General features: G+C 41.4%; 1 protein-coding gene across 1 annotated transcript in view; it reads right to left on the bottom strand.

The window, feature by feature from the left end:
- Positions 1 to 7315, bottom strand: part of RPL5 (ribosomal protein L5) — an 8751-nt gene extending 1436 nt beyond the window's left edge. Inside the window, exons 1-6 of the mRNA XM_010860453.1 lie at positions 7209 to 7315; positions 5916 to 5985; positions 5715 to 5830; positions 4725 to 4859; positions 2935 to 3137; positions 1747 to 1924 (exon numbers count right to left, since the gene is read on the bottom strand). Coding sequence (XP_010858755.1) covers positions 1747 to 1924; positions 2935 to 3137; positions 4725 to 4859; positions 5715 to 5830; positions 5916 to 5985; positions 7209 to 7211 — 705 coding nt within the window. The 5' untranslated portion in view covers positions 7212 to 7315. The remainder of the gene's footprint in view (positions 1 to 1746; positions 1925 to 2934; positions 3138 to 4724; positions 4860 to 5714; positions 5831 to 5915; positions 5986 to 7208) is intronic.
- Positions 7316 to 12349: the final 5034 nt, after the last annotated feature.

Genomic DNA, 12349 nt, shown 5'->3' with positions numbered 1-12349 from the left:
GCTATTAGAAACATTACTGAGAATTTTGTTCTAAAATTTAACAAAAAACAATGTTGCAACTCTCTGAATTGTTTCAGTACTTCCTAACCCAAGCAAATGACTACCAAACACATGGAAGATCAAGTCATGAAGAAACTAAAATGCCTGAGACTCAGTAACAATTACCTTCTTCCTTAAGAATGAGTCAAGTTAATCCAGATCTCTAAAACTACACATTCAACGTGGATAAAATGCAATTACAACATGTATTTGTATAAAGCTCATTAGCCAAGGAAAATAATGCAAAAACTTAAAACAGCACTTGAGACCTCAAATACCTAAATCCCTTTTGAAAGTTTCTCTACTTCTCTTAGCTATTACAGCTCTCTACTGCATTTAACAAATTTAATGACTTCAAATGCAGCCATTTAACAAATCTAACCAACCCAGTTCACTTCTTCCACCAGATCAATTCCATAGGAAATACAACCATGTATGTAGATAACACCATGAATTTAGTTTATAAAAAGACCACTTTCTGTTGGAGACATACCAGATGTCTGCAGAAGATTTCAGGAGGCACACATAAGCAGAGGCCTCTACAGATAAAATGAATGAGCTTACTGTAAAAGGATTAGCCAAAGAATGGTCTGGCTGAAGTATACCATGCATTAAGAAAGCATTAGGAAGCAGACATCTGAAACACATGTTGTAGCTTAGGAAGAAGTTTTACAGGCAAAGCAGAATTAGTCAAACTAAAAGGTATTTTTAATATTAGGGTGATGTCAATAGTAACATAAATATACTCACATGAAAATTAACATGCATCTACATTACTAATATAAAACTACCCATTTCCTAGCTCAAAAACTCAGAACTATAGTGTTTATTTAGTCTTAAAAGATTGTGTACTAAGCATACAAATGACAGTAAGTGATCTACCACCCAATTCTAAATATAATTTTTAGACATAGGTATACCAAAATATAAACTATGCACCAACAGAAAGAACCTAATAACAACAATTACTTGACATATAATCCATCAATTTACATAAAATTCTATATTTGTAGGTTTTATAATCTGTGATTTTGGTGTTCTATGCCTTCATTATCAACACTAGCACTATCATCTTCAATTACTTCAATGTGTTAAGAGATAACCCTGAGACTCAACTTTAGGTGTGATAAACTTCACAACATTAAACTTCAGAAAACATGGGCCCTTTCACTTCTGCAACATCACACACAACTAGCGATAGACCTGTCCCTCTCCTTTTCTGTGCATGCCTGAGACACAGAAAATCAACATGGCACTTATTGGCTATAATGAAGACTGAACCTTTCCCCTATTATCTCAAGAAAAGGGAAGTTTAGTACATAGAACCTCATATCAGAGTAGATTATAACTATGACCACACAAATGAATTTTTTAACTACAGAACAGCCAAATGCGTAAGAGTCACCAAATGCTTTAGATTTGGATGTTTGAAGCTTGCCATCCTTAAGCATCTAAAAGATTCCTAAAAGCATGTTGACAAGCCTAGCTCCTTCTAATATCTTTTCTGACTTTTTAACTTGCCCTGGGCCCAATATCCCAATTTCATTTTAAGCCAAAACCAGCTTTTTAAGGTCTGTCTATACCTACAAACATGCCCTTATTCAATTTTAACTGTTAACCTGAAATAAAACTGTATTAACGTACCTACCCAAAACAGAAAACTTGGTTCTATAAATTTACCAATACAGGCATTTAAAAATTTTTTACCATGTCTGGAGTTACGTTGTTCTTTATGTACTGAGAGAATTGTTTCTTGTAAGCATCTTCATCTTCCTCAATCAGGTAGCGCATGTAATCTGCAACGTTTTGCCCCATGATGTGCTTTCGGTGTACCTCAGCACTGAATTCTTTGCTTTCTGAATCATAACCAGGGAACCGTTTGGTACTGAAATAAAATTTTCCATATTTTAGTATATACTGGTTGAAATCAGTTTACTAGCAGGAATTCATTTCAGTAGCTGCCATCAGTCCCGTCTTGAAACAATTAATTGCATCATATGCAACCAAAGGACCAACTACTGACTGCTCAGTTAGTGGGATATCATCATTCAGCAGCTAATTTCTGAATTCCTGGACAGAAAATCATGCAACAAGCACCTTTAAAAACTATTAAATGAACCAAGGCCACTATAAAGTTAGTTCTCCATATTTCATAGACACGTTTCAAAATTACTTTCCTGAAAACCTACAATTACTTAGTGGTGCCTCAGGGCACATGGTAAGTGATTTGTTCCAGATTACATTTAACAGGTGCCTTGCAAGAGAACTGGCAAGACACAACTCCCTCCCCTCTATTACAGAAGTAAGTGCCAGTCAGGCTATATTTTACTGTTTACCACTCCCCTGCCAAAACAGGCGGGGGAGGGTGAGTATCAGTGGAATAGAGCTGCTCATTTCCAACCAAAATTTCTCTTGTGGCTCAGCTCGTAAAGAATCCCCCTGCAATGCAGGAGACCTGGGTTTGATCCCTGGGTTGGGAAGATTCCCTGGGAGAAAGGAAGGGCTACCCACTCCAGTATTCTGGCCTGGAGAATTCCATGAACTGTATAGTCCACGGGGTGGCAAAGGTCAGACATACCTGAGCAACTTTCACTTTACTTCAACCAAAACTTAGCCACACACAAAAGGTAGTGGTTTCAACACTGGCTTCTCTACTTACTGGCTCTAAAACCTTGGACAATTCATTTTACCTCTGAAGCCCAGTCTCTCCACTTATAAACCATGTTACAATTCCTTCCCACCCCACCAAGTTCCTTTTACACAGTACCCAGCACATGGCAAGTACACAATGATACTACTATTACTTTCACTGGTTCAATTTTCTCCAAAGCCCAACTAGTTAGAAATAGTGCCGTTTTGGAGTCCAGGAAATGTGGTCTTGAATACTATTATTACCTGTGAGGGATAGACAAGCCTCCATCGACAGCTCCCTTTAGGGCCCCAAAAACTTTATTCCCGGTAGTAGTTCTGGCAAGTCCTGCATCCAGGTAACAGGTGAAGGCACCAGGTTGACCATCGATGCTTTCCACATTGTATTCATCTCCAGTCACCTCGACTTGCCCTTCATAAATTTTGTCCATACCAAACCTATTAAGAAGCTATTAACAAAGAAGCCAGTCTAAATGCTTATCAGAATATATTCAAACAACTCTAAAATATCTCAAAATTCACAACTTTAATAGCCAAACAAAACAATTCTTTCCAATTCACTTTTCTCTTTATCCCAACCTACTTTTAAAGAAATTTCAGACATCCAATTTTAATCACAAGTATAACTGTTTAACAGTTTCTGAATCGGCTACACTGTCCATACTTGATTTTTGTAACAATCAATTAGGACACGGTACTTAGAACAATATCTTTTTTTCTCTACAAAGCCACTACATTATGTTAATTAAGCCACTACTCTGCTAGTACACATCAGGTGGCTATGGTTTCACAAGTAGTGCCTTTGCAATAAAATGCTCTCATATAAAAGACAGTGTTTCCCAACCAAACATGTTTATAACCAGTGAAGATGTGGGTCCCCAACAATGGCACATGCTTAACCAAGAAAACAAAAACAAGGCAAAAATTACACTTTCATTTCCTTTCTGTATTATAGGAAATGCTGCCACCCAGAGGCAAAGATTATTAAAACAAAACTGAATACCCCCAACCAATGCCTAGCCCCACCCCAAAAGCTTAAGGCACTGCTTCTCAAAACTTAGCATGCATATAAATCACGTGGACATCCTATCAAAACATAATTTCTGAAGGTGTGAAGAACAGTCTGCATTTTTAACGTACGCTGATGCTCACAATGTATGGATGTGAGAGTTGGACTGTGAAGAAGGCTGAGCACCGAAGAATTGATGCTTTTGAACTGTGGTATTGGAGAAGACTCTTGAGAGTCCCTTGGACTGCAAGGAGATCCAACCAGTCCATTCTGAAGGAGATCAGCCCTGGGATTTCTTTGGAAGGACTGATGCTAAAGCTGAAACTCCAGTACTTTGGCCACCTCATGTGAAGAGTTGACTCATTGGAAAAGACTCTGATGCTGGGAGGGATTGGGGGCAAGAGGAGAAGGGGACGACAAAGGATGAGATGGCTGGATGGCATCACTGACTCGATGGACTTGAGTCTCAGTGAACTCCGGGAGTTGGTGATGGACAGGGAGGCCTGGTGTGCTGCGATTCATGGGGTCGCAAAGAGTTGGACACAACTGAGCAATTGATCTGATCTGATGCTCACAAGATCTACACTTTTGAGTAGATCTGTCCAACAAGTAGCCACCAACCAGCCACAGACGGTTATTCATATTTAAGTTAAAAACTCAGTTATGAGTAGCACTAAAAACATCTCAAGCACTCAATGTATGTGGCTAGTGGCTACCACATCAGACAGCATAGATTACAGATACCCATCACTGCAGAAAATTCTACTGGCCTAGATATACACAACAAACAGGAAAGAAAACTGGAGAGGAAAAAAGGCTTCCCCAGATTAGAAAGTGTATCTGTTAGAAACAATGCATTTATAAAATTGACTTCTGCAGTAGTGCCCTTTTAAGCCACAGGGCAACAAGAGGCACTTCTCTGTTCCCACGGTTGAAGGTATCTGATCCATGTATGAACCATCTATGTTACAGACAACTCAAGTGAGCTAACTCCAAAATATGCCAATTGAAATAATCTTGTACATACCCTGCGGGCCAGCAGCAGGCCAGTACAATATGCCGCAGCATAATTTGTCAGGCCAACCTTCACACCATATTTTGGGAGTTCGTGAGCATAAGCTGCACAAACTATCATATCTCCTTCTATACGGGCATAAGCAATCTACAATAAAAGAAAAATGAGGTTAGTAATCTGTTTTCACTGATTACTTGTCCCAAGTATCTTCTTTGTCAAAGGAGTTAACAAAAAGCTAGATACAGACCTGCATCACTTAAGACTTGTCTTCGTTAAACCCACTCACTGTTTCAACTACAGGTTTATGGCTTCGTCAACTACAGCAGGTAGGTTTGAGTCAAATGCCACAATACATATGTCTCAAATTACACAGCTGGTAATGGACAGGGAAGCCTGGTGTGCTGCAGTCCACTGGATCACAAAGAGTTGGACATGACTGAGAGACTGAACTAATAAGCAAACTGCTGCTTTCTGAAAATCTTTTGCATGGGAGACACCTTCATACATATTTACTAAAACTACTTCAAACAATATACAGGAATAAGAACACTCTTAAGAGTCTAATATTCACACCTACCTACCTCTTCAAAGCAGTGCATAAGTGGACTTAGTCCACAACAAATTCTAGTATCCTACTGGAATTACAATGGTCAAGAACCTTCTACTAGGTCTTAAATTTATCCTCCCATCCCCCGAAAAACAGCACAGAACCATAAATTTCTCTAGTCCGCCCCCCTAAACTGAATGGATTAAACTGGGGTAGGATTGCTGAACAGCTGATCTTCAAAGTATTTTTTTTTTTAACAGTACCAATTCTCCAGGCTCCACCTTCAGACCTACTAAAACAATTACTCAATGAATGTTTTTTGGAGTGCCAGGCACCAAACTAGACAGACCTAATGCATACATTTGTTCTGCTTTCCAAGTATGTCTCTAGCACAGTAATTGAAGAAGTGGGGGTGGAGGTTACCAACTATTATTTAAGTCTAAAATACAACTTACCTGACAAATGATATCTCTGTTCGTTACACGAACAATCATTCTGTATTTAGGTGTGTTGTACTTATTTTTATCTTGGATTACCAATCGTTTCCGAGCATAGTAGTCAGTTTTGCCCTCTGAAAGAAAAAAATAAATTAAGAAAGTCCACTCCGTTACAAAGCAGAATCTTTTCCTAATGAGAATATGAAAACCTGACCATACCTCGCCTTCTTCTGAATTTCACTTGGTATCTCTTGAAGTAGGCCTTGTTCTTGACAACTTTAACAAACCCCTTTAAGATAAAAGAGTAAATTATTAAAACTTTGATAAATGTTTTAGCTTGATATCTTTGACATTTGAGTTAACTTTGTAACAAAGTAACAACTTAACTTTGTGACAAACAAAACTTTGTGACAAAGTAACAACTTAACCGTGTGACAAAGTAACAACCTAAACTTCAAAAGTGAATCCAGAAAACCATCACTTTCTCAAATCTGAGAAATCAAATCACTTTTCTTCTATTTTCCATCTATCAAGACTGACAATTTTATACAACAAAATAAAAATGAATCAGCGCCAAAACAGGAATGAAAAAGCAAACATACAAAATGTAGGCCAATTTATTATAGTAACCAGATATAAAACGAGCACTATTAAAGTTTTAAACACTCTCCACTTTTATTCCCTCTTGGACCAACAATCCTTGTGTCCCAACTTTTGCTTAAGACAACTATTTTGCAAACGTCAGTCTGTTCTTAATGCTGTCCCATTTCATGAACCTATATTTTCCCTTTACACGAACTTTTTTCAAAAGCCTAAATTTCTTGTCACGAAACACAACTGGCCAAGCACATACTCGGCAATCACTCCCGATTAAAACAACAGTCCCCCACAAACTACAGCACCACACCACCCGAAAATTCACTAAAATCTGGTACCAGCGACAATTTAGAGAAAAAAGCAGAGGAGGTACACCAAACTAAATGGGCTTTCTTTCGGGGCCCAAAGACACTAGAGCCTCCAGGTTCTACTGATGGTTTTGGCTTAAAAGCCACTTTTTCGGACCAGTAACACAGGTTTCCCAAACAACCTGCCGACCCCGACGCTCCCTCGGAAAACCCACCAGTCATGAGCGGAGCTGGGTCCGAGAAGCCACAGCCCGTCTCCACTCAGGCCAGTAGTCTGAGACCGACTCCATGCAATCTTCCCTTCCGGGCCGCCTGCCGGAGCTCCCCTCTGCCAAGCCAGAACTATCCACACCGTTTGCTTACTCTACTCACCTCCTCCTCAATCCCCGGTCCCAGCTCCCATCTTCTTCAACCCCTCCCCCAACTAAGCTTGAGCGCCGTGGCAGCCATTAAGGCCACGCTGGGAGCTGCAGCCCGACCACAGCGGAGCCGGCAATCTAACGCCATCCGATTCCTGCGCCGCGCTAAACGGACTCTAGGCGGGCTTTAGGACAAGGAGAGGAAGGCCCCATGCATCCGTAGCCCCAGCAACGGGATACCCACTCACCATCCTGCGGATCAGAACCCAGACTCCGCGGCTTGCCACAGAGCTGCAGAACCAGCACGGCTCCGGGGGGGAAAAGGCCGCGGCGCACGCGCAGGCGCAGTATGTAGCGCCGACGAACACGCCAGCGACGTGTGGAAGAGAGACCAGCCGGTCGGCCGGAGTGCAGTGTGCCTCCCCCTGCTGGTGGGAAGACCGGTGCTGACCTTCGCCTTCCCCCGACGAATCCTCAGAGCCGCAAAGTCCCTCATCTCCAGACTGGTAATCCGACAGGGAGCGACTGTGAGCACTAGCATGGAGGATTATTAACGGCATTCACTTGCCTGTGCTAGGAAGTTGTTTCATAACAAACCTGTATTACTTTTGTAAGCAAGAAAAAAAATTTTAATTAAGTAGAATAAATTTGCTGTAGAGCACTTTTGCCTGCTTCTTGACTACGCTTCCGAGTCCAGAGCATATGCCCCTCACGAAGCCTTGCCTTAGTGCTCCAAGCCTGGGTTAGGGGCCTTCCCACAGCACCTTTGTAATGGCACCCCAATCCAGTGCTCTTGCTTGGAAAATCCCAAGGACGGAGGAGCCTGTTAGGCTGCAGTCCATGGGGTCGCTAAGAGTTGGACACGACTGAGCAACTTCACTTTCACTTTTCACTTTCATGCATTGGAGAAGGAAATGGCAGCCCACTCCAGGGTTCTTGCCTGGAGAATCCCAGGGACGGGGGAGCCTGGTGGGCTGCCGTCTATGGGGTCGTACAGAGTCGGACATGACTGAAGTGACTTAGCATAGCATAGCCTACCCTAGATTGTAAACTCCCTGAGGGTAGTAGGCCCTGCTGTTAAATTCCTTTGCTTCTGTAGCACTTAGTCTAATCTGTCTGATACTTGATGAAACTGCAAACAAACCCAAATTGAGAGACGTTTTACAGCGTAACTGCTTTGTATCCTTCAAAAATGACAAAATCAGGATGGATAAGGAAAAACTAAAGAACTATTCCAGTTTGAAACAGACAACTACATGCAATGTGCGATTCTAGGCTTCATCTTGGACAAGAAAGAAAAAAAGAAAAAGGAAGGGCTTTTTTTTTTGTTTTCTACGAAGAATATTCTCAGAATAGTCAGTGAAATTTAAATGAAATCTGTGGATTAGATGGTGGTAATAGATCAATGTCAATTTCATTCTGATAACCACACTACCGTTATGTATGAGAGTGTTCTTGTTTTTCAGGAAATATACTTTGAACTATTTTGGAGTTCAAAATAGGCATCATTTCACAATTTACTCTCAAAAAATGACAAAAATAACTACATTTATGTGTGTATACACATATCCAGTATTTTGGCCACCTCATGTGAAGTGTTGACTCATTGGAAAAGACTCTGATGCTGGGAGGGATTGGGGAAGAGAAGGGGATGACAAAGGATGAGATGGCTGGACGGCATCACTGACTCGATGGACGTGAGTTTGAGTGAACTCCAGGAGATGGTGATGGACAGGGAGGCCTGGCATGCTGCAATTCATGGGGTCGCAAAGAGCCGGACATGACTGAACAACTGAACTGAACACGCATACATGTAGAGAGAAGGAAAATGAAAAAGCAGATGTATTAAAATGTTAACAATAGGGAACCTAGAAGAAGGATATATGGAAATTTTCTGTACTATTGTTCTTACAACCAACTTGTGATTTTGAAATTATTTCAGAATAAAAAATAAAACATTGTGGTGACTTTTCTGGTGGTCCAGTGGCTAAGACTGTGTTCCCAACACAGGGGGCCCAGATTCAACCCCTGGTCAAAGAATTAGATCTTACATGCCTCAACTGAAAACTCCTCATGCTGCTGCTGCTGCTGCTAAGTCACTTCAGTTGTGTCTGACTCTGTGCGACCCCATAGACGGCAGCCCACTAGGCTCCCCCATCCCTGGGATTCTCCAGGCAAGAACACTGGAGTGGGTTGCCATTTCCTTCTCCAATGCATGAAAGTGAAAAGTGAAAGTGAGGTCACTCAGTCGTGTCTGACTCTTAGCGACTCCATGGACTGTAGCCCACCAGGCTCCTCCACCCATGGGATTTTCCAGGCAAGAGTACTGGAGTGGGATGCCATTGCCTTCTGCATGCTGAAACTGTTCATTAAAAAATCTCACATGTAACAACGGGATTTAAAATCCTGCTTGCTGCAACTAAGACCTGGAGGAGCCAAAAAAAAAAGAGAGAGAACATTAAGAATTCCCTGCCAGATCAGTGGTTAGGAAATCCCTGGTTGAGGATCTGAGACCCCCATAAGCAGCTCAATGTGGTCAAAGGAAAAATAATTAAAAATAAAACATTGATTCCTCTTAAAATAGAAGATATTTCTCATATTATTTGAAATGAAAACAAACTCAGTTTTATCAAAATTTATAACAAATAGAAAATAAATCAGCAATTTTTAGTTCTGGTAATGATGATTTAATACCAAAATATGGGAAGTATTCTATGATGTCAATCCATGAGGTACTTACTTAGTGCCCAAATCATCTAGATCTTTATTGAAACCATCATCAGTTCAGTTGTTGCTCAGTCATGTCCGACTCTTTGGGCCCCCATGTACTGCAGCATGCTAGGCTTCCCTGTCCATCACCAAATCCTGCAGCCTACTCAAACTCATGTGCATTGTCAGTGATGCCATGCAACCATCTCATCCTCTGTCGTCCGCTTCTCCTCCTGGCTCCAATCTTTCCCAGCATCAGCGTCTTTTTAAATGAGTCAGTTTTTCGCATCAGGTGGCCAAAGTATTGGAGTTTCAACTTCAGCATCTGTCCTTTCAATGAATATTCATTCAGGACTGATTTCCTTTAGGAATGATGGGTTGGATCTCCTTGCAGTCCAAGGCACTCTCAAGAGTCTTCTCCAACACCACAGTTCAAAAGCATCAATTCTTCAGCGCTCAGCTTTCTTTATAGTCCAACTCTCACATCCATAAATGACTACTGAAAAAACCATAGCTTTGAGTAGATGGACCTTTGTTGGCAATGTCTCTGCTTTTTAATATGCTGTCTAGATTGGTCATAGATTTTCTTTCAAGGAGCAAGCATCTTTTAATTTCATGGCTGCAGTCACCATCTGCAGTGACTTTGGACCCCCCAAAATAAAGTCTCTCACTGTTTCCATTGTTTCCCCTTCTATTTGCTATGAAGTGATGGGACCGGATGCCATGATCTTAGTTTTCTGAATGTTGAGTCTTAAGCAAACTTTTTCATTCTCCTCTTTCACTTCCATCAAGAGGCTTTTTAGTTCTTCTTCACTTTCTGCCATAAGGGTGGTGTCATCTGCATACCTGAGGTTATTAATATTTCCCCAGGCAATCTTGATTTCAGCTTGTGCTTCATCCAGCCCAGCATTTTGTATGAGTTACTCTGCATATAAGTTAAATAAGCAGGGTGACAATATACAGCCTTGACGTGCTCCTTTCCCAATTTGGAACCAGTCTGTTGTTCCATGTCCAGTTCTAACTGTTGCTTCTTGACCTGCATACAGATTTCTCAGGAGGCAGGTCAGGTGGTCTGGTATTGAAGAATTTTCCACAGTTTGTTGTGATCCACACAGTGAAAGGCTTGGCATAGTCAATAAAGCAGAAGTAGGTGTTTCTCCAGAACTCTCTTGCTTTTTTGATTATCCAATGGATGTTGGCAATTTGATCTCTGGTTCCTCTGCCTTTTCTAAATCCAGCTTGAACATCTGGAAGTTCATGGTTCATGTACTGTTGAAGCCTGGCTTGGAGAATTTTGAGCATTACTTTGCTCAAAATGAGTGAGATGAGTGCACTTGTGCAGTAGTTTGAACATTTTTTTGGCATTGCCTTTCTTGGGGATTGGAATGAAAACTGACCTTTTACAGTCCTGTGGCCACTGCTGAGTTTTCCAAATTTGCTGGCATATTGAGTGCAGCACTTTAACAGTATCATCTTTGAGAATTTGAAATAGCTCAACTGGAATTCCATCACCTCCAATAGCTTTGTTCATAGTGATGCTTCCTAAGGCCCACTTGACTTCACATACCAGGATGTCTGGCTCTGGGTGGGTGATCACACCATCGTGGTTATCTGGGTCATGAAGATCTTTTTTGTATAGTTCTGTGTATTCTTGCCACCTCTTCTTAATATCTTCTGCTTCTGTTAGGTCCATACCATTACTGTCCTTTATTGTGCCCGTCTTTGCATGAAATGTTCCCTTGGTATCTCTAATTTTCTTGAAGAGATCTCTAGTCTTTCTCATTCTATTGTTTTCCTCTATTTCTTTGCACTGATCACGGAAGAAGGTTTTCTTATCTCTCCTTGCTATTCTTTAAAACTCTGCGTTCAAATGGGTATATCTTTTCTTTTCACTGTAATTATGATCAAAAAACATCTAATTATCTCAAAATGTTTTTTCCACTTTGGCCACTCATGCAAATTGTTGACTCATTGGAAAAGACTCTGATGCGGGGAGGGATTGGGGGCAGGAGGAAAAGGGGACAACAGAGGATGAGATGTCTGGATGGCATCACCGACTCAATGGACGTGAGTCTGAGTGAACTCCGGGATTTGGTGATGGACAGGGAGGTCTGGCGTGCTGCGATTCATGGGGTCGCAAAGAGTCGGACATGACTAAAGGACTAAACTGAACTGATGATCAATTATTGTTTTCAATAGAATACAGCAGAAACTATTACCAGATATTTTGATATCATCATATAAACCACTGCCATTTTTTTTTTCCAGATTTCTTTGTCTCTTGCAATAGTATCCACAATTCAGTTCAGTCGCTCAGTCGTGTCCAACTCTTTGCGACCCCATGAATCGCAGCACGCCAGGCCTCCCTGTCCATCACCAACTCCTGGAGTTCACTCAGACTCACATCCATCGAGTCAGTGATGCCATCCAGACATCTCATCCTCTGTCGTCCCCTTCTCCTCCTGCCCCCAATCCCTCCCAACATCAGAGTCTTTTCCAATGAGTCAACTCTTCACATGAGGTGGCCAAAGTACTGGAGTTTCAGCTTCAGCATCATTCCTTCCAAAGAAATCCCAGGGTTGATCTCCTTCAGAATGGACTGGTTGGATCTCCTTGCAGTCCAAGGGCTCTCAAGAGTCTTCTCCAACACCACAGTTCAAAAGCATCAATTCTTCGGCAC

The sequence above is a fragment of the Bison bison genome, unplaced genomic scaffold (genome assembly GCF_000754665.1).
Source record: "Bison bison bison isolate TAMUID 2011002044 unplaced genomic scaffold, Bison_UMD1.0 scf7180017864466, whole genome shotgun sequence".
Lineage (NCBI taxonomy): Eukaryota > Metazoa > Chordata > Mammalia > Artiodactyla > Bovidae > Bison > Bison bison.
The sequence above is the reverse complement of the archived record's forward strand: the minus strand, read 5'-3'. Positions and strand labels throughout refer to the sequence as shown.